The sequence below is a fragment of the Drosophila yakuba genome, chromosome X (assembly GCF_016746365.2).
Source record: "Drosophila yakuba strain Tai18E2 chromosome X, Prin_Dyak_Tai18E2_2.1, whole genome shotgun sequence".
Lineage (NCBI taxonomy): Eukaryota > Metazoa > Arthropoda > Insecta > Diptera > Drosophilidae > Drosophila > Drosophila yakuba.
In genome coordinates this window covers 15,868,792-15,893,060 of record NC_052526.2, presented here as the reverse complement: position 1 = coordinate 15,893,060, position 24,269 = coordinate 15,868,792, and the positions used below count along the sequence as shown (strand labels likewise).

Below are 24,269 nucleotides of genomic sequence, written 5' to 3'. Positions count from 1 at the left end.
TGGCCGTAATTACGGGCCAAATTACCCGGCAGCCGAAAGGGAATCTGCCAGTCTGCCAGTTTGCAAGTCCGACTGAAGTCTGACAACCTTCATCAGCGCTTGCATGATTGCCATATTTAGCTAATCTATCAATTATTGCATACAACTAATTGAAAATGGTTTAGGCAAATAATAAAGACAAGTCAGCGAAGCATGTCCAAGTCGAGGTCACGTGATCCGTAACTCCGTGATCCGGAATCCGGAATCCGTGACTGTCTGGGAATTTACGCCATTATACAAGGGTTTAGGAAGTGCTTATCAAGCGTTTAAAATTATAAAATTATATTTTTTAATTTAGTTAATATGTGTGTTTCTTCCAAGATCAGATTGAATAAAATAATAATAAGCATGGCTAAATGTTAATAATTGTTTTTAGACAACTTAAGCACTCCCCTCTCAAGTCGTGGCCATCGAATCCGGAATCTTCCATTTGCGTGTCGGCTCCACATTCACTTGTTTGCCTTTTTGCGCATTTAAATTTGCTATTTATTTATTTGTTCCTGAAAGTATTATTTATTTAATTAATTTAATACCCTTCTCATTTATTTATTTGCTTAATAAACAAAATGCGAACGGCGAACGGCGAATGGCCCACGATGTGTACTCTACATATTTGCTCTTCCCATTTTGATTAAATGCTGTTTTCTGTATTTAATCAAATGAGAGTGGGTGGTAATGGGTGGTGCTTTCATTATGGAGCGTAGATGAAATGTCAACGACTTGTGACAAATTAAAAGTGCAACGTCAGCGAGCAGGAAATGATCTTGGAGTAGCGAACCCAATGGGCTGAATGCCCTCGATAGGGAATTTCAATTCCAATTTCCAAGGAACTCAGGTGCACCTGTTATACTCTACGTTTAAAGCAATCGAAAATTGGTCTTTTTCCAGTGAAAGCAAATTGTTAAGACATACAAACAAATAAAGAAAGAAGCGTCGCATTTAAAGCTGCAAACAGGGCGTATGCGTTATATTAGCAAGAGGGTTAACTTTAATAAATATTTGCTAGTTTCAGCCAATGGGAGCCACTTGTTTTTGTGGGAATCCAGGAAAACAAACCCCCATTTTATGGCTTGCAAAATAGCATGCAACAGTGTTAAGCAGCCAATAAATCTAAAAATAATTTAGTTATACGATTTTTTCCTGCATTTAATCCTACTGAATTCATTGCATTGCTGAATTCCGTACTCGCAATGGATGAGCATCCCCGGTTCTTATCAACTGCACTGCCAACTATCCCGGAGAATAGTTTTGAGTGCAAACAGGCAAATAAACCGAACGAGCGGGCAAACAATGTTTATGGAGTTATATACAAAACAGTAGCCAAGTAGCCCGTTTGCACAACGTTCAGATCCACACTTCTATATCTATATCTACAACTATATCTATCTCGGTATGTGCATATGCATATTAATATATGCATGTCGCATTGGCCCTGCCCGCTAAATTGTACGAATTATCTATCGCATTTATATAAGACGGGCAGAACAGGTGAAGTCGGGTAAATATGGGATCAAACAATGAAAAAATTAATAGAAAAACAAGAGGAAATGTTACGAGTTGCAAATAAATACACTGCGTTTTTATCTTAAGCAGCAGATACAGATACTGTATCCATAGGTATACAAAGTAATAAAGGCACTTAGATGTAATGTACTTAGATTTAAATACTCTCACATCAATCTCAAAGAGTTTGCGTGCTGTGGCCCCTTTCAGAATTCGACGTTAGTTGTGTATTTCTATAATTGCTGGGAGTTATGCCCATTAGGCATTAACGTGCACTGATAATGACAGACTGTGAAAATAATAAGTTTTGATTAAATACGAACGTGGTTGTTTAGAAATTCGATAACATCTTTATGCCAAGTTTAGCATTGGCAAGGAACTATTGTGTTCGACCTTGCGTTAAAAATAGCTTTAAAATAGAATCAATCAACTTTCGAATCTGTCCAGCAAATGGATAACTTGCAGCAACTAGAAGTAGTAATATAAGCATTTATATATTATTTATATACTTCTTATACTATACTGAAACATTAGTAAGCAGAAGGCTCATCCTGGAAGCAGCTTTATGAATCTTTAAAGAAGCTATTCAAATCTTTTCGAAGCTGCAAAAAGCTGAGCACAGCATGTCCTTTCTAATACTTTCTAGTACTTGAATGATTCAAAATGGATGTCTTAGCACCGGGATAATGGGTTAATGGGTTAGTGTGCACCCATATAACTAATGCAATCCGGACAGATCGGGTCAGCACCAGTTCAAAGCGGTCTTTGTGGCTGGTTAGTTAATACGGGTGTTTATGATGCAAACACATTCGATCGGCTCACATCAGCTGTGACCATTATAATACTCATTGTAATTGATGCATATGAATTCCGACTATATTGCATTTGCATGAGCATTCGACTCGAAATTTGCATTCAAACAGTGCGTTGCAGTCGCAGTAAGGCAGTAACTAAATGGGGAAACACTTTCAAATAGCATAATACCATTTCTATAGGAATTTCAAAAACCATTCTCTAATTTATCGAAGTAGAAAAATATCTTATTAGTTATGGCAGCATAGTGTCATGCATACCTACAATCCCGTACCGCACTGTATCCTATATAGTGCAGTACCAGGCATTGTAATCGCATCCCATCGATCTCAATCGCAAATGGAGTGTTATCGAACACTCTGGTACCCTGTAACTGGTACGAAGCTAGTGGAGTCGACCTCAAAAGGCATTTAGAACACATTGTGCCAATAGGCGTCACACGCCGCGTCGAGTGCAGATTTATTACTATTTACTATTTATATTTGGAATTTATCGTTTGTTGTGACTTGACTTTCGTCAGCTAACCGCCTGTTTATTGTTATTACGACACCGCGCGAGGCAAACAGATAGCGGCCCAGAAAACAAATAGAGTCATACGTATTCTATAACATCTCATGGAAAGCGGAAACTACACACACACACACACACACACACACAAGTCGACAACTCCCAGCAGCTTCGAACACATATTTCATCATCTATATGATAACTAGATCTAAGGCTATCAATGGATATTTTCAAGGAACTCAGCTCCAAGGACTATAGGTGTACGAATGAATGTACTCCTATGTTTAATGTAAGCATCTTTTCTATATGGAAAGCATTTCATAATATCCATATACCCATTCACATGATCCATTGCATTATTCTTCAAATAGTTAGAACTCAGTAAGAAGTATTTAAATCAAAAAAGTAAGCATTGACACAGTACAAATATTAGCAGAATTTTATTGCTTCACTTTAGCCCACCCACAAAATGATTCACATGACGAATGCAAACCACGTGCATTCAACAATACGTTTTATAAGAAAACCAGCTGAACCCGAATGCACAAACATTGTAAATTTCCCGAGATCTGCAAAGTCAGTTTTGGACGGGGGAAATCACCTTATATGTACGTAGCAATCGTCACGCGGAATTGCGAATGAGTTCAGCGAATTTGGACGTTGATGTGGAGATGGATGTGCATGTGGATGTGGAAATGGAGATGGATGTGGATATGGATATGGAGGTGACTGTGATCTGGGGATGGCGCCGCATCTGATCCTTTGGCAAATAGCAGAAGGGGATTACTGGGCTAAGTTCCCATTTCGAGTGCGGGGCTTATCGCCAGCGCCACCAGAAATAACCGAAAAATGGATGAAGATGAGAAATTCTGTTTCTGTTTCGGGTGCATGAATATGAAATATTTCGCTTTATTTGCAAATCATTTAGCCAGCGCCATAAACGGTGGGACGCGCCATTGAAGCCGAGCAAACACCACCAAATCAGGCCATAAAACCAGAGCAGCCTGGGTGCTATAAAGTATAAACTATAAAGTGAGCAAACAGTGCCATCCCGTCGAGATTCACTGGTTCAGTGTCAGGGTGCAGTCCACGGTCCTCACACTTTCCCATTATCACCGCCGGTGGCAATTGTCAATGGTTCGTGGCGTAGATCTTGAAGTAGAGTGCCGCACAGGTCTTTATATCTCCCGAGGTCAGGTGGACCAGGGCCTTCACATCTCCGGCGACGTCCATGCGAGGCAAGTTCCTCAGGAACACATGGTTGCTCACATTGACCAGGCTGTAAACGTGCTGGAAGATGGACAACGAGTGAAAGTAAATGCGAAATCTCCCCCGAATTTTATCCCTTTAAATTCCTTTCTTTCTCTTTGAACTCACCCCCTTGGTCGGCGGACAAACCTTCTCCTTCTTGGGGACTTTCATGAAGACGAGATGCCACAGCTCCAAGGGATCGAACAAGGCGTGGCACAAGTTGTTCCTCTTCAGGGCCAGCGGTGTGGGTATCCATTCGCTGCGTTCCCAGCGGAATACATCCACCTGCAGGACAATCGGACGGTTGGGCAAGTCCATCAACACCCTGATATCGCCATTGAAGTAGAGGGTCTCCAGATCCTTGGCCATATTGAATGTCAAATTGCTAATGTCGATAATCTGTTGCATCGGCGTATTGCCCCTATCCTCTGCAGCATTGCACTTGATATTCAGGGTCGTGTCATCGCCTAGTACCTCGTAGTTCATGCCCTAAATGAAAATGTATTATTTGAGACAACTAAATGATTCAATGCTTTTATACCTGTGTCCCTTGCAGGGATTGCAGAATGCAAAGCAAGCCAATAATCCAGCCGATGCACTGCTCCATTTGGTGGTTTTTGAAGATCACCCGTGGTTGCAACAATTTATACGGGGCGCTGCTAATTGCTCGCCAATTAGCCTACGATATTCGCATTGTTTAACTAATTGCCAAATTAAGTTGTACACAGATTGTTTAATTGCCGATGCAGATACTCAAAAATGCCATTCAGATTCACCGATCGTAGCACCCTCGAAAACATTTTGGAAAAAAACGGTGTAGAGAACACTGAAAACAACAACGAAAGCGGACCAATTCGGCATGCGGCGGGCGTAATCCGGAAGGTCGGAGCCCGGATTCGTCCGGAAGTGGGTCGTCCGTCTCAATGGAACACCCATGCACATCTCATACACCCACATCACGCATACGTCGTGTGCGCCTGCGGGACAACGAGTGTACACACTACGAGTAGCCAATAAAAATAAGCAAACGCACTTGACCCTGGACAACCGACAACCGACAACCGAGCGACAAGCGACTTGGGCTTGGCTCGCCGATTCTGTTTGTAGGCCATGGCTGCCGTAAAATAGCAAATCGGGCCGACACACGACGCCCGTTATCCATGTTATCCAAGTTATCCGATAACGGAGCGCCTCTTCGTAAGGGCCATAAAACGCAAACAAGGCAAAAGCCAGAACAGCAGCAAAAGCGCGTGGCCCACACTCGCGTGTCTTTGGCCCGGGAATGGAGCAGGCTGCTCCGGAGCACTAGCATACTTTACGGGTTGCGATCAAAGCTAAACAAGGCATTGTTAAAGATCTATAAGAACTAGATTCTGGTCGCTTATGTATGGCATTTTTAATTGCAATTACTTAAAAAAGAGCGTTTATGCTATCAACACACAATTTAAATCTAATTTCTTAGGCTCCTAAGCGTTTGAAGTATCATTTTACAACGCTCACTTAGAAGCCTAAAAGAGTATATTAGAGGTTGAAATTCGTTCTTATATGATACAATCGGTCTCTTTTTACAAACATTAAGTCATAATTTGGGACTTTCAGAATCATTTACAAATTTGTTTCTAATAAAATTGCAAAGTAATTGTTGATCATTTTACGTTTACGATGCATAGGAATTTTCATGGCCGAAATGCTAAATTCTACCGATACTAGCCTAATAGTCTTTTCTAACCTATTTTACAATGTATCACGTCTGGTTTTCAGGATTGTCTTTGATATGAGCCAAATTGCTAAATGGAAACATTAAAAATGTTTCGAGTCTTGAATCAGTCTGTTGAATGGTCTTGGTCAGTTTCTTGAGAGTTGGCGATTATTGGTTTGCCGTAGAGCAGGACTTTGGCCAAAATGGACTTGCAACCAGAGGCGCTAGCATCGACACTGCGGATTATCTCATCTACGTGCTCATCTTCCAGTTGCACCATCGCGTTGGCGGCTTCCCTGCGGATGCAGTCGATCAGATGAGTGGATTCCAGTGTTGCGTATGTGATCACATGGGTGTGTGGCACATTTCGCAGGGTTTCCATATCCATGTTATATGCCTTGCCGGACTGCATGCTATTCACGTTAAAGATGAGCACAAGGGTCAGGAGTTTCTGGTGCGAATGCTCAGTCTGGTTGGCGTTCTCTTTGGCCAGATTTATTAGTTGGTTGATGGCAGGCACGAATTGTGCATCCTTCGGCGTCATGTTGTCAATAAGGATCATATTCTGGCCGCAAGTTGTAAGGTCGGATAGCATGCTCTTCAGTTGGCGCAATGTACGACTATCGCTCCAGGAAAGCGTCTTTATGTTCTCGGACCAGGGAAAGTTTTCCCGCAAGATGCGCGCAGTATGGCTCTTGCCCACGCCCGAGGTGCCCACCAAGACGATGGTCTGTTTGGAAGATAATCAGGGGTATTAATATATACTATTGGTTATTCATCAAAATTAACAAAGGTCTGTAACCAGAATGACCACATTCTTGGTAACTATACGCTTAGGATGTACTGTATATCTATAGTTAGTTACCTCTTTGGCGGTGCTGTCCAGTGCCAGTTCTAGTTGGTCCAATGCCTGCTTCTGGTTGAGTACCTGGCGGCGGGCGTGCTGGACCATGTCGCCCAGCCGCTGGGAGGGATTGCAGTAGTTGTCCTGGTTATGCACGATCGATTGGTATTGGTTTTTGTAGTTTTCCAGGAATCCGCAGCCCGTGGGACAGTTGTCGGTAAGCCTTAGGAGCACGCTGCCCACTGTGACGATAGCGAGGACGAAGTATGCCAAATTCTTCTTCTTTTGGTCACCACCACATGTGAAATGGAAATTGGCCACTCTTTCTTCCGATCGCCTGTTCTCCAGCAGGCGGCGAATCCTCCTCCTCCTTCTGGCGTTTATGATGCTCGTCGAGGCCGCATCGGGTTTTGGCTTTAGAGTATTGGATGTAGTCATTTTACTTATATTTCCGTTTTTAGAACCGAAGTTTTGTTGTTCAATATTTTGTTGGTGAAATCTTTTGAAAAAGTAGGAAATGTAAAAAGTCGTGTGTGAAATCGAAGTTGTTAGCTGTACGAAACCACTAGGGAGACTGAAGGTTTTGGGTTGACTTGTGGAGAAATACAATTTGTAGCCTACTTTGATTAATTTTTATGAAAACTATGCTCGCAAAGTTACAACCGGCAAATTAATCTAAATGCCGCCTCATGCGGTATTTCTCTAAGCCAACATGTTTTGGTATTTTAGTATTAAAATATTTTTACATTTTTACATTTTACACATAAGTAAACAATTAAGTAAAATTTTTAAATCTAATTTAAAGGATATATATTAAAATCATTTTTATCAATGCAATATAAATAAATATGCATAAATTATAATTTAAGCTTATTCGTACTTGGTATTAGCTAGTACTTAAATTCAAATTGTATCTTGAATAAATTTCAAAATCATTTTAAACCGCTTATTAGTTATATTGCAGAATATAAATTAAGTACAATCTAAATTGCATTATTATTAGGTGCTTTAGTGCTAATTCAAAAATCTTTAAAATTATCAAAAATATATCAAAACTTATCAGTAAAATCAACCCTGCTTGCTGTGGTATATTCACGGAATATTTTTCCGTGTGTCAATTTCGGTATATTTTACGCGCCTCAACAAAAACGGTCAGTTTGCAGAATCCCACTTCTTAAAACTGTCATTATTTCAATAACTCAATAACCCGGAGCAAATCTCAGCCAGTTAATCCGATCCGCAATGACGAACGAGGATGTGGGCACCAACAGCGTCGCCGACCGCCTGCAGGTGGGTCCGCGCGAAGGCGTCACCTATCCGATCCAGATGAAGTACTGTGGCCACTGCACGATGCCCATTGAGGTGAGTTCGTCTGCAAAGCTGGGAAAAATCCATATGATCCCTATTGGTCATGAACTTACATATATGTATCCTTTATCCGCAGTACTGCGAGTACTATCCGGAATACGAGAAGTGTAAGGACTGGCTGGAGCGCCACATGCCCGACGACTTCGAGCGACTGAAGATCGAGGAGGAGGCTGCCGCCGCCGACGGGACGGATGACGACAAGAAGCGCCAGAAGCGCGGTGGCAAGGGACTGCTGCGCGTCAAGAAGAAGGAGGATGTGCCCAAGCGCATCTGCGTCTCGAGGGCGGCACGTGGCAAGAAGAAGTCCGTGACCGTGGTCACAGGATTGAGCACTTTCGGTAGGTCTCGGAGTTGGCATCGAAAATAGTCATTATTTCCGTCCTCAAACCATGAAACTTAGATTTCTTCTATACATCCTTGTGAGCTTTATTGTTAATTATGGCTAATACCTATTCCAGATATTGATCTCAAGGTGGCGGCCAAGTTCTTTGGCACTAAGTTTGCCTGTGGCTCTTCGGTGACCGGCGACGATGAGATCGTCATTCAGGGCGACGTCAAGGATGACTTGTTCGATGTCATACCCGAGAAATGGGCCGAGATCGACGAGGACGTCATCGAGGATTTGGGCGATCAGAAGCGAACATAAATAATTTACTTTTTTAGCTTATTTTATACGCTACATCAACATAAAAATATGAAACGTTAAACGTAATAATCAGTTGGGTTATTCCGGTGGCTGCTCCCCAGGTTTTTCTCCATCTGCTGGCGGAATGGAATCGATTTCCATTGGAGTTGCTTCATCCGTTGCAGGCGCTGGAGCAGCTTTATTCTCTGTTTCCACAACTACAACATCCGCTGGAGTAACTACATCCGCTGTCGTGGTTTGTTCCGCTGGAGCGACTTCTTCCGCTGGATTGGATTTGGCCTGCGAATTACGCTTTCCAGTCTTGCCGGTCTTTGCAGTGGTCTCCGCAGGTTTTTCCGCCGGTGTTTCCTTACTAGCGTCTTTGGTTTCCCCACCATGGAAGTGTTTGTAGCTCAGCTGAATGATCTTCTCGTTCTCCTCATCGGTTAGTGGAGCTTTATTGTCGTCGATGAGCTGGGGAGGTTGTTAAATGTTACTTGTTACTTAACCTTTTTGGTTTATGATAGACTAATCCTCACCAGCTGCGTGTGCAGGGCACTTGTAGGCGGGTCGTTGATCATTTGTAGGATCTCTTGGCACTTCAGACGATAGGAAGACAGATCCTTCACGTAATTTGCAATGTTCTCACGAGTTTGTGTCTTGCAGGGCGACTCCTCCAGATACTGCAGTGCCTGTAGAAACACGCATTTGGTTAATTCATCTATTAATTAAATATTTTCAAAAAGCAATACCTCATAGGTAACAGTGGCCAAGTTTCGCATGCCGAACTTCTTTTTGGTGCTCTTGATCTTCTGCAGAATCTGCATCACCTCCAGATTGGTGAGGTACGAGAACGTGGGATTGACCCTGGAATGGAAGCGAAATCATCTGCATATTACTCACTGTTTAATGTTAAATTTAAAAAAAACAAAAAAATCCTCACGTTTCCATTTCGGCAAATATTAGTATGACCGCAGGGCGCGCGCTGAAATATACCACACCACTGCATATAATGGTAACGTACTACATATAAATGTATTTATAAAATATATATATAAAAAACATACTCAATAAATTTATTGGTGTTAAATGTATCAGACTTGGTGCTCAATTCAATTAATCGATAAGGTTAATAAATTTGTTGTTAAAAGTGGGAACATATACATTGAATTAAAGGTAAATCATATTTTTAAGTGCTTTCTTTTTATTTTATCGGATAAGGCCTTTAATATAGTAATACGTTTAATTAAGTTTGTTAAGCGCGTAGTTAAAATTTTTACATTGTAGTATATGTATTTTTTTCCATTAAAGCTATGGGCACACAACTGCATCGCTTAACATAACATTACAGCGAATTTCGCCACTGTTATTTGATTGTGCCACTTGCTGTTAATGTTTTGGAGTCCACTCCGCTGTTGGAAGCAGAGGATGTGGATGCGGTGATACTGGAAACCTGTGGACGACATGCATTCCCATACGAACGAGGCGGCGGCGACGTCGACAACGGCGGGCGTGGTCACGAACGGAGCAAGCGGATCGGGAGCTGGAGCAGTTGGAGCCCATGGCAGCACGGAGGGCAAAATCCGGTGCATCTTCCTCAGCGAATTCCATGCAACGGCGGGCTGCAAGATAAGCTGCCAGGTGAGCTGGTTCCCAGGAGTACTGATAATACAATTAAATTCAATTCGAATCCACGTTCCTCAGGTTCCCGATAACTACATATCCAAGGATGTGTTTGATGCCATCAATGTTTACATCATACCCAAGCAGCATCTTCAACGCTGCATTCTCACCGTGAACGCAATGGACGTGAAGATAGTCGGCTATCCGGTGGGCATCCAGGATCAGCAGAAGTACGCACGGAATGCGTTCCTATTCAACCTATGCTTTGTGTGCGATTCGCGGGCCAGAAGCGTCCAGTACGAGCCGGTGGTCAAGAAGCTGTCCGAATACCTCATAATGATGGAGGAGGAGTCGTGCTTCCTGTCTCGCGAAAATGACAAGCGTCGCCTGCAGAACATCTTCGAGACTGTACTACGGGACCTTAACGAGCGCAAGGTGGCCACCATTGTTGAGGGCGACAACACCATTTACCTGAAGATTGTCATGCACAAGCCGGACCCGCCGCCGGTCAAGGATCACATGGTGCCCCTGCTTCTGGCGAACCTGCGCGATGCTCCGCTGGACAACTGGGACCTTACCACGCAACAGGTGCGGGCTATGCCTGATGCAAATTTCATTTCATTCATTCATTCAATTCATTTCATGGTTTCCTCCAGATCCTGCCATATATAAATGGAATCAACCATGTTGCCCGCATTGCCGCCGAAGCGGACGTGGAAACGGATCTGGTCAAGTCGTGCATACAGAATTTGGTCTACTACGGGGTCGTCCAGCTGCTGCCCATCCTGAAGTACAGCAACGTGTACATGACGCAGAACCTAAAGCATCTCATCCAGAGTGCATCGCTGAGCGGCGCCTGCCGGAAATACGTCGCTTTGCGTCCGGACAAAACGTTGCCCAGTGTGCAGCGTATCTTTCAGTTCTACGCCTCGATGACTCACGGCGTCACTCTGCGAGCCATTTGCCAGCGATTGTGCCCCCAGCACCACAACATCGACGAGCGACGCATGGTGATCTTCGGGCTACAGCATCGATTCATTCGCTGCATCCACAAGTACCCGGTGTTCACGGGCTCAGTGCCTTCCGGGCGACAGAAGATGTACACCGGGCTGATCAGCTTTGATGAGATCTGCTGCAAGACGGGTCTCTCGCCCTGCACCATCGAGCGGGATATCGAGAAGGACACGAATGTGACTGTGATCTGGAAGTGACGACCGAATGGACGTCTCCAGCCGGTTGGGTTTGTTGTAGTTTGTAAGCGAATAGATTGTTATGTTTCCAATAGCTTTTTTATATACACACATATACACGTACAAGTTGAAGAATTCAGTGGTTTGGCTTGGGCTGGTTCCGGATCTGATTTGCCAGCTGGCCAGCAATCAGGAATCTTTTGCGCCAGAGAGAATGCAATCATGAACCGCCTGGGCCACACAGGCGTCCTCCGAGGCCATGCCTTAAGTAGAAACAATGTGAAGTGAATTTGAGTATAACTTTGAAAAAGACAGAGATAGTCATATAGTTAAGTAAACTTAATAAAAACGCACCCATGGATTGAAAGATGGTGATTTCTGTCTCCTTGGGGTAGTTTTCACTGAGAATGATCTGTCCCACTTCAGCGGTGATCGGAGCAGGTAGCCCCACCAATTCAGCCTCGGCATTGGTATAGCAATCCACGTAGACCTTGGCCTGGTGGTAAATGTCTGGAGCCAGCTCCGAAAAGTGAACTTCGCCGGCTCCCACAGCTACAATTGAAAGTTAAGAAGAGAAGGTATCTTATTATTCCCTTAATACAGCAGGCCTACCATTAATATGAACACCCTGTTTGGCTTTCAGATCCGCAAACTGGATGACCGACTCCTTGGCGTACGTGGCAATGCAGATGACATCGGCATCCTGGCAAGCTTCGTGAGCACTTGAGCAAGCTTTAACCTGGGTTTCGCTTTCGGTGTCCAATGTTCGCTGCAGTTCGTCCGCCAAAACCTGAGCCTTTGCCAGCGTGCGATTGTACAGATTGAGCTGCTTCACCCGGAAGTTAGCGCAAAAGGCGGCGGCATGGAGCTGCCCCTGGACTCCACAGCCCACGATGGCCACGTTGATGGACCTTTCCAGCTCCGCCTGCGACCCAAAGCGCCTGAAGTACAGATACTTGGTGGCCACCAGTGAAGCGGACACAGTGCGCCAGGTGGTCAAGTCGGTGCCCTCCATTATGGCCGACAGTTGACCAGTTTGATTGTCGAACAGCAACACATGGGCATGGATGCTGGGCAGTGGGGGATCCCGAGCGGGATTCTCACGGAACGAGGTCACCAACTTGCAGGCTAGTGTGGAGCGAGACTGCTGGGCATCCCCAGGAGATTTTGGCGATTCCAGGCTGTAGTTGCCCACATAGGCGGGCATGGTGAACAGAATCCTTCCTGGTTCCTTGCCGCAAGCGGTGAAACTCCTCTTCGGTTGGCAGGCAAAGGATGTAGATTGCGGATGGGTTTCCGCATCCTGCTTAACTATAGCTACAAGTGCTGTTTCCACTGCTCTATTGACCAGCGGCCAGCTGAGAACCTGACGCACTGCATCCGCATTGTAGTAAGCTGGTGTAGAGCTGCTCATTGTTAATAAATTAATAATAAAGATTAATAATCTGATCGATAATTGGAATCAAACTTAGTATCTTATCCGATCTGAGTTTCTTATCGGATTTTGTAAATTTTCGGGCACAAAAGCTTGAAAAGTTTGAAATTTAGCAGCACTATTGACTCAAGCTAATAAATGTACTAAAAAATGCCGTTAATTTTATTTAAAACTTATCGAAACCAACAGTCGATTATTTGTATAATGCAAAGCGTTAAAATTTTAAATTTGAAGGGCAATGTAAGCATTTTGAATAATATAAAACATTTTAAAGAAAAAAGTTTGAGGGCCAGCTGAAATCAGGAAAGACCATTAAATAGCGAAATAAAATGTGAAATGGGAAAAGCCAACCAAAAACCAATTTTCACGGGCGACTGTTTTTCCTCATTTCTAATGCAGTTTTCCCCATTCTTCGGCAGCGCTGGGAAAATGCATTTTCACCGCACGCCAAGGGCGAAACCGCAGCGCGAAAAAGGGAAACCGCTTCTGTCAACGGCTTTATCGGCCCCAAAGCGATTCTCGCGAACAGCTGGAAACTGAACCACAGCCCACACAACCCGTCCACTTCACTTCACTTCACTCCACTTCAATCCAATCCAATCCCACCCAGAGCAATCCAATTCAGAGTCGCAGCAGCCGACACGAAAGTGAAAAGCGAATGCACTTTTCCGAGGCTGCAGCTGATAGGAAAATTAATTTATGCACCGCCATTGTCTTTCTGCTCGCGCCATTTTATTTTCCCAACTGCTAATTCAAATTTTGACATAATTTCTTCACTGTGCGCCTCCGTCGCCTGCTTTCTCGCCTTTTTCCCAACCAATTTCACTTGACTTGACCTTTGCGCGGCTGCTTCATGGGTTTCAATGCACTGCGCGAAATATGTCGCACTTCGACAATGTCATTTCGAGTTCTTCCAAATAGCTACCTATTCTGTCAGTCATACAAAACGGCTAGGATTGTACACAGTGAGAAATTTGGGAAGCTTTTCATTATTTTATATGTATACAAGGAGTAGTTTTGCGTTAATTTATGATACTAAAATGCTACCTAAATAAATGGAATTTTTTAAGGCTTTCGAAATATACAACGGGATGAGCTATACTTTTCTTTCGAGTGCATGGGCCTGTGTGGTTAGGTGGTGGCGGCCTTGGGAATGTGCAGTTGCTGCCTGATTTATATGCGCCCCCCAAGTGCAACAAATCAAAGTCGAGCTGCTGCTGACTCATTGGAGCGGCTCCTGGTTTATCGCGGTGACCTGTTGCATGCCCCACTCCTGGAAACTCGGCGGTGGCACCACCAGAACCAAAAGAACCAAATGAACCAACAGAACGAACAGAACTTGCAGAACCACCAGCAGCAGCACTTCTGAGTGTTCTGACCTTGCTGGCGGGTAAGTGGTTGGCCATAAATTTTGGCATTGCGCAAAAGCCACACCGGCAGCAAACAAAATAACAAAAAAGAAAAACGCCCCGATTCTGAGCTTATTCCAATTCCAATTCCAATCCCAAGAATCCATATCCGAAAAGTGAATTGTCGCTCTGACGCTTTGAATAAATTGCTGAACGATTTGGCAAGCGCCAAAACTTAATGGCCAAAAAGGATTTCGCCTCGCTGCGCATAAATTTGCGGGCCAAAATCAATGACGAATTTATTGGCCAACTACGTAAATAAGAAGTTGAGGATTTTAACACTGCATAAAATGAAACTAAAATGTTACAGACTGACTTTTATATTTATATTTATATTTTATATTATATTATTATATTTTTTATTATATTTTATATTTATATTTTATATTTATATTTTATGTTTTGATAAGAAATTTTTAAAATTGATTGAATTATGTTTAAGCACTTTATTTTATTTATTTTAATTATTTATTTTAAATACAATTTAAAGACTTTTTTAACCATTTAACGTTTAGTAAGTACATTTTTCCAATTGAACAATATTCAGTTATTATTTTTAATGGTTTAAATAGATGCTTAAAATCCATCTTAAAAAAGAGCTACTGAAAAACGAATTTTGCAACTTTGTCTGGCGGCTTTTGAAATGGAAACTGTAAGTGTAACTGTAACGGTAACGATTCCTGTAACTGTAATAGTTATATTAATAGTAATGGTAATAGCAATGGCAATAGTCTACTAGCCACACACAGAAACAGAACGTTGCCACACCTTTTCTTTGCGGAGCTGGATTTTAATTTTTTACTGCCTTATTTTTGCGCTTAGTTTAAATTTGTTATTGTTTTAGTGCGCGCCCGCACACTTGGCCCACACAGATACACACTCACACTAGCGCACACACGTACATACATAGGTTAGAAAAAGGAAAGTCTGCCGGCGCGAAAAACTCGGTGCTGAAGTTTCGCATTTTGTATCTCGCATTTTGTACCCCGTATTTTGTATTTTGTAGTTCGTATTTTGTAGATCAATCTTGGAATGGGTTTGTGCCGTTAGCCGCCGGCGACGTCGTCGCTCACTAAAATGTTGTTTGTCCTTGGAGAATGTGGCAAAAAAGATAGAAAAATTGTATGGAAAAAATATTAAAATTATAATATACATGTGCGCACTGTTACCGCGCAAGTGCACAGTGAAAAAAATGTTTAAATGTTAAATGTTTAAACATAAAAACCTTTTGGTAATTTAGGTTATAATTCACGGGAATTATCATTCTATCATATGAAATGTCTCGTAAACACTCGAGTGTTTGTGGTAACATAATTACCGAAAAACAAAATAGATTATGCCCAAAATCTGTAGATAGCTTCTTTTTTGCATTTAATTTTACAAAAATTAAAACAACACGAAATATAAAATTCCTTTTTATATATTTGATCATTATTTGATTGATTGATATTATTTGCTTCGTTAAAATTGTTAATATTTGCATCTCATATTTAACTTTTTAAATGTATAATTTTTCATTTAAAAATGATAAAAAAAAAAAAAGCAGCCACAGCTAAAAGTCAGAAAGCTAAGCGTCCCTCTCCATTTCTCCCCAGTACTCACCCCTTTCCTTAAGCTCTCCTCTCTTCCACGTCAGAGCAGACAGCTGGTTGTAGCTCCTGAGAAACTGAGAAATAGCTAGCTCAGGCACTTCCTCCAGTAGGTCGAAATCACTTTATGGATATCCTCTGCTGCCACATAAAATCACTGCACCACTCACTCACTTTTAGTATTTTTTTTTTTGAAAAACATCGAAAAAGTGGTTTGCTTATGTAGGACTTTTGAGAAGCGCAGAGGAGGGCACTTATTTTTTGGTATTATTTGGTATTATTTAGTATTAAGTATTTAGTATTATTTAGTATTTAGTATTATTTTAGCGGGTGCACTCAGAGTGCCGGTGGCTCTCTGCAGTTCTCTGATTCTTAAGCAATCGTTGCCCAAAAGAGAGCTATAGAATATGGAAATTCTAATTGGGACATATAAAACACCCAATATGGAATTACTCTAATTATATTACAAATATCAGCACATAATTATATAAAAATTAAAAAAAATTATTTAACTAACTTGAAAAGAGTAATTTAATTGTATATAAAAATCATTAAATATAATATATAGCTTGTCGCAATACTTATTTAATTGTATGAACAATTTGGTTCAGTAATCCTTTTTCTAATGACCATCAAATAGACAATCATTTTTTTCCAGTGCCGAAATATATGTGTGCACATATCTGACGACGACTATAATTGTGCCGTTATGTTTAAGCGTTGGCGCCGCACCCAATGGACTTCACCGAGCAGCCCCCACACCCCCTCCACCCCTCTGCCAGCCAACTCCCTGCCACCCCCCACCATCCTCCTGCACCCCCAATTAGATTCGATCGGCAAGTATTGTTTCTTGTTATTGTTGTCGAACTCACTGCAGGCATTGCCTTAGTTCGCCTTTGTCTAATGATTTCGATTATTGGATTGTTTTATTTTCCCCCTTTTTTATCGGACTATGTACGCTTTTCTGCGATACATTTTTACAACTTCCGTCTGTGCACTTTGCGTGGAGCATTGGAATGCTAGAATGATAAAAATGCAAATTGGACACAACATCAACATAAATTGGAGCTTGTTTAGGTAGTTCGATCGAAATCGACTACATATTCGAAAGATATTTTCTTAAAATCATATTAGTACAGCAAGTATTACATGAAATAAATTAAACATTAGCCTTTAAGGGTGCTATTTTCAATATCTGTATGCTAGAATAATACAAATGCAAAGTGGACTTCAAATCAACATAAGTTGAAGCTGGTTTTAGTAATGGGTTTCTAAACTGCTTTTATATTATTCGAAATGTGTTTTCTGAAAATCCAAATTTATGGAAAATCAATAATACACCGATTTCCATATTTATTTTATTTTAGACATGCTAATGCTATAATTATAAAAATGCAAATCGAATAGAAGGGCTTAAAAAGCAGAAACAAATTGAATTCGATTTGACTACATTTTAGCAATAACATTTCCTGAAAACTATCATACTAAAAGTAATATTGTAACATACAAAAATTTAAATATTTATTGCGTTTAGTTCACAAAGTTAATGTTATGAAAATAAAATGCAAATAGATTACCGCTTACAATCGACTTATTTTTGTTGAGGAAGAACATATGTTTACTTTATCACATTTTCAGTAAAGCCGTTTTTGTGTGGAGTACTTGCAGGTCTTAAAAATGCAAAATGCACTTATGCCAAGTTACTGAGTAGTATTTTTTTCCATTTTGGGCCTGAAATTTATGCGCCGGCCCTTCATGAGTCTTTATGGCTGCAATTGCTGCACCTCAACTGCTCGACTTATTTCTGCTGCCTTTTTCGTACGCCCACTGACTAATCCAGGGCCTAATATTTCAGAGGCCTATGATTAGCATATTTCAGACCCCCCCTTCCACACACACCCCTTCCCCCTAGCCATTGAGTTTAGGCCGCGTTTCGTTTCCACCAACTTGGCTTTCAGTCGTTCCACTGGCTTTTCAGTCGTCTCAGCCACGATCGTTTGGGGGATCGGTTTTCTTCGCCGGCGATTTTTCGGTTGAACTCGGCTTGGCTTTTATCAGGCAGTCAGTCAGTGTTTCGCTTTTGGCCAGAGCTGACGAATTTCCTCCTCTCGCCTTTTGAGCCCGGCCAAAAACCATAATCAAACGGGCTGCAGAAACGTTCAAAAACTTGGCGGTTGTGTGGTGAAGTGACTATGAATTGATCAAATTTATCAATATATACTTGTTATAGTATAGAAAGGGGTAAATCACATTTATTCGCTAATGATTTGTTCTGATTTGCCAATTTTTTTTTGTACTCCTTTTTGTTTTTGTGCAATTGGTAATTTATAAGATTCTGTACATCGTGGTATTATGAAATTCAACAACAGCAGCAGCCACAAATAATAATAATAATATTAATAATCAAAGAAAGCGAAGCGAAGCGAGAGAAACAACAAATTCTTATATGCTAATGAATTAAATTTGTTTATGGTGCAGTCGAAGGAATTCCAAAAATAAAGTGCAAATAAGTAAAACAACAAAATAATTTTATTTGAAAATTGAACCTGTTCTGTTAGCGGCTGAATCCGGCGATTGAGGTAAGCTGATTAATTTTGGCTTAATCATATTCAAACACAACTCAAATGCGTCGCAAAACATCGCTCATAAAAATGGGGGCATATTAAGATATACAGCATATATGTATATTTTATATGTTTATGTTTGCTAACTGGCCGATTTGGCTGCAGTTCTGCAACGCTGAGTTGGACTTGGCTTTGGCTTTAACTTTGGATTAGTGGCAGTAAAACACTTCCGATCCCACTGAACCGCAACCATCTCGATGGAAGAAAGACGACCTTGCCCATGAAAGAACCAGAACCCACTGCCTTGGTTCCATATACTATATGTGTTATAGGTGTCTGCATTTATGGTCTTCGGGAGGAGGAAGTCCGGTTGGACTGAAGGATGGCCGAGTGGCGGAATCAAGGCAAGGTCGTCTTCACAAGTTCAGTTCTAACAATTCATTTTCAGAATGCCATCATTTATGGATAATCTCAGAGTTGTTATGTTTTAAGACTCATAACTGAAGAAACATAACTTTCAGTTGCTATTTTCTCTAAATGCAGGAATGATGTTATAAAGGCTCATAAAATGTATAAATTTATGCAAATTAGAAACGCTGTCTGAAATATTTCAAGCACTTAATGAATGAATAAAAACAGCATTTCAATAAGTATACTAATTGCCTTAAATTGTGGGATATACATAAGTGTAAATTTAAGGCATGATGGAGTAGTTTAAATAAAAATAAAGATTTTATAATATTTTTATATTACTTCGCTAAATAGATTTTAATTGTTGAATTCAACGCAGTTCCCAAAATTCAATTTAAATTATAATATGTTTCATAGCTTCATACATTTTTGAATTAAATACAATTGGAAAAATTTGAGTAAATCATTAGAATACGTTTCGTAATGCTCCCTGAACACCTTCCCTATTTATGGGTCTTTCGGATTCGGGATTACCCCATCGCTTGCCCAACTCTCGGCCCCATCCATCCATCCGGTGGAGTGAAAAGGGGATCGGGTGAGCAGTGACCACAAGTTGGCAGCTTGGCGGCATTAAAGAGCAACTTAGGCACTTACCTCTTGACCCGACCCACTTCCATATGTCACAAAAGAACAGCGTCAGTCGGTGGTTATAGTGGTGATAGTGATTCGATTCAATTCAATTCGATTCGTTTCGTTTCGGTTGTGTGTGGCTGTTGTTGCTGTAGCCCCCGGAAAATCAGTGAAAAAACTTACAAAAATTCCAGACCCTCGATCATCGACGATTGCGTTGTTTCATATGCGCATAAAGCAAATTGCATTAACATTTAGGCCTACGCGCAGAATGCCGCCCACTTTGCGGCTGTGCTGCGGCAGCAAATGTGCCATTCCATGCCATCCATTCCGCTCGTTCAGCCGTTCCATTCCACATCGTACCGTCTGTGCTTTATCAGCGATTCGCAGCGATCAGTCGCAATTCAAAGTGCGCGCTGTGCGGAGCCATTTACAGCTATTTAAATCGCTCAACCGTTTTCCGACGGCGGTTATTTTCGAAAATCCCAAATGAAAATTGTGAATATAATCAAATAAGTCGATCGATTTCAATCACTAACGGTACACGGTACTGGGCATGCACTGATTTCAAATGTCATGTTTATCAGCAATAAAGCAGTGATTTTTTTTGGGTTTTTTCGCCAGCCGATCGGTCATAAAAATATATGATAAAAACAAGGTGCATCCAGTGAAACAAGCCATAAATTAGCAAAAGGTATGCGTAATACACATAAGAGTGATGATGATACAGGCCCAGAAATTAGCCACTTTATATGGACAGAGTGTTGTGCGCATGTGAAAGTGATGGCTACCTTTTTAGAATTTCAAAACCCAAACAAATTATTACAAGTGTTTAATTGCATGCAACAAAAAGTGTGTTAACAAATACAACAATATTTGAACAACAGGAATTCAATTGTTGAGAGGCTACGAAATTTGAAACGCAATTTGCTTTAAATAGTATATATTTATATTTTGAAATATGGTTTTACATTTGTTACTCTCATAAATATTGCAACAATAGCGAACTCGTTTTGGGAATTCTAAAATATTTCGGGTTCAAGTTAATTATTTATTGTTAATTCGTGTTGTCTGGAGTACATATGCTTTGTTTAATCTCATAATTTGCATAATATTCATATATTTATATATACACTGGAATATGAAAATATTTCTTATTTTATGCTGATATTCAATATATGCTTACTTTGTATATCATTGGTTTGAAATTTAATTTCTTTTAACTAGAACTTTTCCTTTGAGACAGTTTGTAATAAAGTCAATATCTTATACATGTATCGAATACCTAACTATTTTGGCTTTATCCCGGTAGGAACTATTTGCGATCTACAAACGTATTGTATTGTTTGCCGCATTACGTTTTCGGTGATCACGGCGATATACATAATTGCGACACAACCCGGTCATGTGCCCATAACTTCCCATTTCTCTTGTCGCTGGTCAAGAGTCTTCAGCACTTTGTTCGATTGAATTTTTTGTAAATTGACTTTCTGCGATTGTTGCCGTTTGCCTTACGCTATATGTACATACATACATGTGTACATATGTATATATATATATAGCGCATATAGCTATATATCGGTGTGTCGCTCGGCTTTGGCTCACTTTGGCAGCTTTCTTGCATAATAAACAAGATCAGGCTCAGCACACAATGTGCAACATTAGGCCAATGTTGGTACGTGGACACACTCCTCCAAAAGGGGGCGGCCGCAGCGGGGGGAGTGGCTGCGGCGGATGCGGGGAGGGTGAAGGAGGGGGGGGGGGGGTCTGGCCTGAGTGGGGCATGGGGACAATCATGGACGGCGGGCGCTAAACTGCTAAGAAAACAAAAAGCGAAAAGCAGTCGGTAAAGCACACTGTAAACAAAAAGTGCGAACTAGGATTAATCTAGAATATCATTATTGGGCATAGAAAAAGCATTAAACACTTTAGAAAAATCTAAAATATATTAGATATATGTGCATTATTTATCAAGCTTAGAATTATCCCATGTAACAAATTTAATATACCACACTATTTAGAAAAAAAGTATATAAAATATATAATGCTCGTATCAAGACACTATTTATATACATATATTAAAGCTGAAATAACATTTCGAAATGCGGTAGAATTTTCTCTCAGTGCAGCGCCAACATGCAGCGCAACAAGCGATGTCGGTGGCTACTTTTGCTCTCGTTTCGACTGCTGCGTGAGGCACATGGATAACTGGATAACTTGGACAGTTTCCCGTTACCTGTGTCCCGCTCTGCCCCCCTCCATCTTCCTCACTCTCCGTCGCCCCTCTCTTTCACTCTGATCGTGTTCGCTGTGAACCTGCCACAGAAAACAACAACAACAACAACAAGAAAAAAAATAACCACCGAAAATAAATCGCCAACCGCAAAAGTTTGCAAACTTTTTTAACTTCACAATAAATGCAAACGAAAAATGAACAAATGTTGCTCCATTTCGCAGCTCAGCGAACCCTTTTTTTTGTCTTTGCCTGCGATGTGAGACTATACATTAAAGTTAGCCGCTGCCTACAGTAGAACCCCCTTACATGCGAAAAGCTCTGCAAGAGAGTCCTTTTAAAATGGTAAAAGCACTTTAAATATTGGGAAAGGAGTCCAGATAGATGTGACCTCTTTCCGAAGTCTTCCGTTCGGCAGTCAATCTGATGCGATGAGATGCGCAGAGATTGCAGCAGCAGATGTGATGGACTCCGTGCTGCAGGGGGGATTCCCCATAATTTGTTGGTCTTGTAAATGCGGACGCGTGGCACGAGTCGAGTGCGATCGAATCCCCAAGTCGCTGCAACCATAATTGCCGGCACTCACACATACACACACGAGCAAAATAGTTCCATCATCCACTCGAGGAGTCGTTAGTCCCGATCCACCAAGTTGCAAGTTGCAAGTCGCCAGTTGCAAGTCGCCAGAGTCGAGAGTCTTCAGTCCAGAGATCTGGTGACTCTGGGCCAACTTGAAAAAGAGCCAACGTCGTGCCCAGCGATCTGCATTGTTTGGCAAATTTGTAAGCCAAAACTTATTGCAAACTTTATTTTTTCTCGCTGCCGCGGTGGCTATTTCTGCTTTGCATACCCTTACACAAGGTATATCTACTTGTTGAAGGAGTTGAACATATTTACAAAGTCATTAAAGAGGACTCACTGTTTTATGTTCTTTGTTTGATTTTGACGCAGCTCTTGCAAGTTTCTGCTTTACTTTTGGGTTAACACTTTTTTCAAGGAAGAGTATTGCAGGTCTGCTTCCCTTTCCCGTTTTTCTTTCGCTGTCCGACTGACTTTTGGCTGCTGCTTTGTTGCTTTTGTTGCCTTGTTGCTTTTGCTGCCTTGTTGCTTTTGCTGCTTTGCTGGCCAAAAGCCGACGACGACAACAGCTTCTTGTAATTATGGCGAGAGCCGCAAGTTGCGGACACCTTGGCCATGTTTATCTTGCAGGAACTGCGAGTCTGGGCCCTCAGCAAAAAGATAAGCTTCGCCCACATGCCACATGCCACAAAGTGTCGGCGCTGAGTGCTCGCGTCTCCGAAATGCCACTGCAAGATGACAAAGTGCCACATCCAGGTAGCTGCCATAATGGTAACAAAACAAAAGCCATTAACCGATTGGGTAACTCCGGAGCTTATATTAAGCTGAAAATATGTAGCACAGCTTACTTGGATTTTACTTACTTACTTTTTGTTCTGAAACTTTGAAACTAAGAAATGTGACAACGAAATGTTAACATTTTGCTGAGCACAAATAATTATACATATTTAAAAAATATTTAAACAAAATTGTGAAATGCTGGCAGACATACGAATTTTATTGTAGTTTAAAATGGAAGGTTCTCTAAGGTTATTCAACAAAATGATGCATTAACTACAAAATGCATTACTCGTATTGATGTGATTCCTATTTTTAGATTGATGCCACAGCAGAATGTGTTACTAACTGGGCAATTGAGAAGATGTCACAGCTGCAAACAATGCAATTTCCACCCACATTTTCCAAACGATTTTGTACATTTTAATTAGTGGATTGTGCAATATGCGATGCCATGTGTTCGCTGGTGGGATGTCTCATTTATGGCTCGCGCCCCGTTTTGGGCGACATCAAAGGGTGGCCGCAGGCGAAACCACTGCACCACTGCATCACTGCACCACTGCATTGAACCACCTAGCAGCTAGCGAGCCACTGAGAGGCACCGCCATGCGAAAAGTAAAACATTTAGTGGGCAAAAGTTTAATTAAAGCAAGGCGCAGGCATGTTCGGCTAAATGAACCTTGGCAAGAATTTCCATGGCGCAACCACCACGGGCAACAGGCAACAACAACCACTCAAGCGCGTCATTTGGTTTATCAATTTTCCGTTGCCGCGCTGCCGTCTTGTGCAATTGCATTTTCCGCACAGCCCCTTTGGTTTTTCATTTTCATTTTCCTATTGGGCTTGTGTTTTGAGGTTTTTCCTTTTAAACATTAACACACACACACGCTCCCAGTCGCTCCCATGACTCACGTTAGAAAAATAAAACTAAAAAAGTGCATAGATCTAGCATAAAGTGGAGCAACAAGCACATGTGTGTAACGCCCACTGGGTGTGGAGACGTCCGATGCTGGATGGCCATGCCTTCAAGCTGGCAAAACAATTTGCTATTAGCAGTTTGGTGTTTGGTGTTTGCCGTCTGGTGTTCACTGTTTGCTGTTCACTGTTTGCTGTTTGCTGTTTGCTATTTGCCATTTGATTTGCTTTGGCAGCTTTTCATTTGCAGCCCGCTGATGACAAC

At 41.5% G+C, this 24,269-nt stretch overlaps 7 protein-coding genes and 1 long non-coding RNA gene across 12 annotated transcripts in view; 4 read left to right on the top strand and 4 right to left on the bottom strand.

Moving 5' to 3' along the window:
• Positions 1 to 3,993: 3,993 nt before the first annotated feature.
• On the bottom strand, positions 3,994 to 4,787 carry LOC6525603. Its single transcript, XM_002101402.4, has 3 exons — positions 4,655 to 4,787; positions 4,240 to 4,602; positions 3,994 to 4,152 (listed from the first exon to the last, which is right to left on the bottom strand). The coding sequence occupies exons 1-3, from the start codon at positions 4,718 to 4,720 to the stop codon at positions 3,994 to 3,996; spliced, it is 588 nt and encodes a 195-aa protein (XP_002101438.1). The 5' UTR covers positions 4,721 to 4,787.
• On the top strand, positions 4,115 to 5,828 carry LOC120321387. The gene is made up of 2 exons (XR_005560982.1): positions 4,115 to 4,176; positions 4,289 to 5,828. It is a non-coding gene; the product is annotated as an uncharacterized LOC120321387 (long non-coding RNA).
• Positions 5,557 to 7,320, bottom strand: LOC6525602. Its single transcript, XM_043207007.1, has 2 exons — positions 6,678 to 7,320; positions 5,557 to 6,542 (listed from the first exon to the last, which is right to left on the bottom strand). The coding sequence occupies exons 1-2, from the start codon at positions 7,092 to 7,094 to the stop codon at positions 5,937 to 5,939; spliced, it is 1,023 nt and encodes a 340-aa protein (XP_043062942.1). The 5' UTR covers positions 7,095 to 7,320; the 3' UTR covers positions 5,557 to 5,936.
• Positions 7,321 to 7,798: 478 nt separating this feature from the next.
• LOC6525601 (density-regulated protein homolog) lies at positions 7,799 to 8,731 on the top strand. The gene is made up of 3 exons (XM_002101400.4): positions 7,799 to 8,018; positions 8,101 to 8,362; positions 8,483 to 8,731. Exons 1-3 carry the CDS (start codon positions 7,899 to 7,901, stop codon positions 8,668 to 8,670), a joined length of 570 nt encoding a protein of 189 aa, XP_002101436.1. The 5' UTR covers positions 7,799 to 7,898; the 3' UTR covers positions 8,671 to 8,731.
• LOC6525600 (DNA-directed RNA polymerase III subunit RPC9) lies at positions 8,426 to 9,724 on the bottom strand. Its single transcript, XM_002101399.4, has 4 exons — positions 9,593 to 9,724; positions 9,402 to 9,516; positions 9,189 to 9,341; positions 8,426 to 9,123 (listed from the first exon to the last, which is right to left on the bottom strand). Exons 1-4 carry the CDS (start codon positions 9,598 to 9,600, stop codon positions 8,749 to 8,751), a joined length of 651 nt encoding a protein of 216 aa, XP_002101435.1. The 5' UTR covers positions 9,601 to 9,724; the 3' UTR covers positions 8,426 to 8,748.
• A 256-nt stretch (positions 9,725 to 9,980) lies between these two features.
• Positions 9,981 to 11,829, top strand: LOC6525599 (GATOR complex protein NPRL2). Its single transcript, XM_002101398.4, has 3 exons — positions 9,981 to 10,290; positions 10,354 to 10,860; positions 10,929 to 11,829. The coding sequence occupies exons 1-3, from the start codon at positions 10,114 to 10,116 to the stop codon at positions 11,481 to 11,483; spliced, it is 1,239 nt and encodes a 412-aa protein (XP_002101434.1). The 5' UTR covers positions 9,981 to 10,113; the 3' UTR covers positions 11,484 to 11,829.
• LOC6525598 (ketimine reductase mu-crystallin) lies at positions 11,543 to 13,030 on the bottom strand. Of its 2 annotated transcripts, XM_002101397.3 has the most exons (3): positions 12,075 to 13,026; positions 11,817 to 12,014; positions 11,543 to 11,725 (listed from the first exon to the last, which is right to left on the bottom strand). In XM_002101397.3, exons 1-3 carry the CDS (start codon positions 12,874 to 12,876, stop codon positions 11,652 to 11,654), a joined length of 1,074 nt encoding a protein of 357 aa, XP_002101433.1. In that variant the 5' UTR covers positions 12,877 to 13,026; the 3' UTR covers positions 11,543 to 11,651. The 2 variants fall into 2 exon arrangements, with proteins under 2 accessions (XP_002101433.1, XP_015046383.1); XM_015190897.2 differs by having other exon boundaries at positions 11,543 to 12,014; positions 12,075 to 13,030.
• A 4,959-nt stretch (positions 13,031 to 17,989) lies between these two features.
• Positions 17,990 to 24,269, top strand: part of LOC6525597 (mucin-5AC) — a 39,233-nt gene continuing 32,953 nt past the window's right edge. For 3 of the 4 annotated variants that reach the window (XM_002101396.3, XM_015190895.2, XM_015190896.2), the window contains exon 1: positions 19,897 to 20,194. The gene's annotated coding sequence lies outside the window, so the exon portion shown is untranslated. Of the gene's footprint in view, positions 18,475 to 19,896; positions 20,195 to 24,269 lie in introns of those variants that run through there. The other variant, XM_039373359.1, reaches the window with a different exon arrangement.

Coding starts and splice junctions, on each gene's coding strand:
- LOC6525603 (XM_002101402.4), bottom strand. CDS start 4,720: ATGGAGCAGTGCATCGGCTGGATTATTGGCTTGCTTTGCATTCTGCAA. Junction 4,603..4,654: donor AATCCCTGCAAGGGACACAG/GTATAAAAGCAT, acceptor ATTTTCATTTAG/GGCATGAACTACGAGGTACT. Junction 4,153..4,239: donor TTTGTCCGCCGACCAAGGGG/GTGAGTTCAAAG, acceptor TCCATCTTCCAG/CACGTTTACAGCCTGGTCAA.
- LOC6525602 (XM_043207007.1), bottom strand. CDS start 7,094: ATGACTACATCCAATACTCTAAAGCCAAAACCCGATGCGGCCTCGACG. Junction 6,543..6,677: donor TGGACAGCACCGCCAAAGAG/GTAACTAACTAT, acceptor TCTTCCAAACAG/ACCATCGTCTTGGTGGGCAC.
- LOC6525601 (XM_002101400.4), top strand. CDS start 7,899: ATGACGAACGAGGATGTGGGCACCAACAGCGTCGCCGACCGCCTGCAG. Junction 8,019..8,100: donor ACTGCACGATGCCCATTGAG/GTGAGTTCGTCT, acceptor CTTTATCCGCAG/TACTGCGAGTACTATCCGGA. Junction 8,363..8,482: donor CACAGGATTGAGCACTTTCG/GTAGGTCTCGGA, acceptor TACCTATTCCAG/ATATTGATCTCAAGGTGGCG.
- LOC6525600 (XM_002101399.4), bottom strand. Junction 9,342..9,401: donor TGGCCACTGTTACCTATGAG/GTATTGCTTTTT, acceptor GTGTTTCTACAG/GCACTGCAGTATCTGGAGGA. Junction 9,124..9,188: donor GTGCCCTGCACACGCAGCTG/GTGAGGATTAGT, acceptor CAACCTCCCCAG/CTCATCGACGACAATAAAGC.
- LOC6525599 (XM_002101398.4), top strand. CDS start 10,114: ATGCATTCCCATACGAACGAGGCGGCGGCGACGTCGACAACGGCGGGC. Junction 10,291..10,353: donor GCTGCAAGATAAGCTGCCAG/GTGAGCTGGTTC, acceptor CACGTTCCTCAG/GTTCCCGATAACTACATATC. Junction 10,861..10,928: donor GGGACCTTACCACGCAACAG/GTGCGGGCTATG, acceptor GGTTTCCTCCAG/ATCCTGCCATATATAAATGG.
- LOC6525598 (XM_015190897.2), bottom strand. CDS start 12,876: ATGAGCAGCTCTACACCAGCTTACTACAATGCGGATGCAGTGCGTCAG. Junction 12,015..12,074: donor ACAGGGTGTTCATATTAATG/GTAGGCCTGCTG, acceptor TTTCAATTGTAG/CTGTGGGAGCCGGCGAAGTT.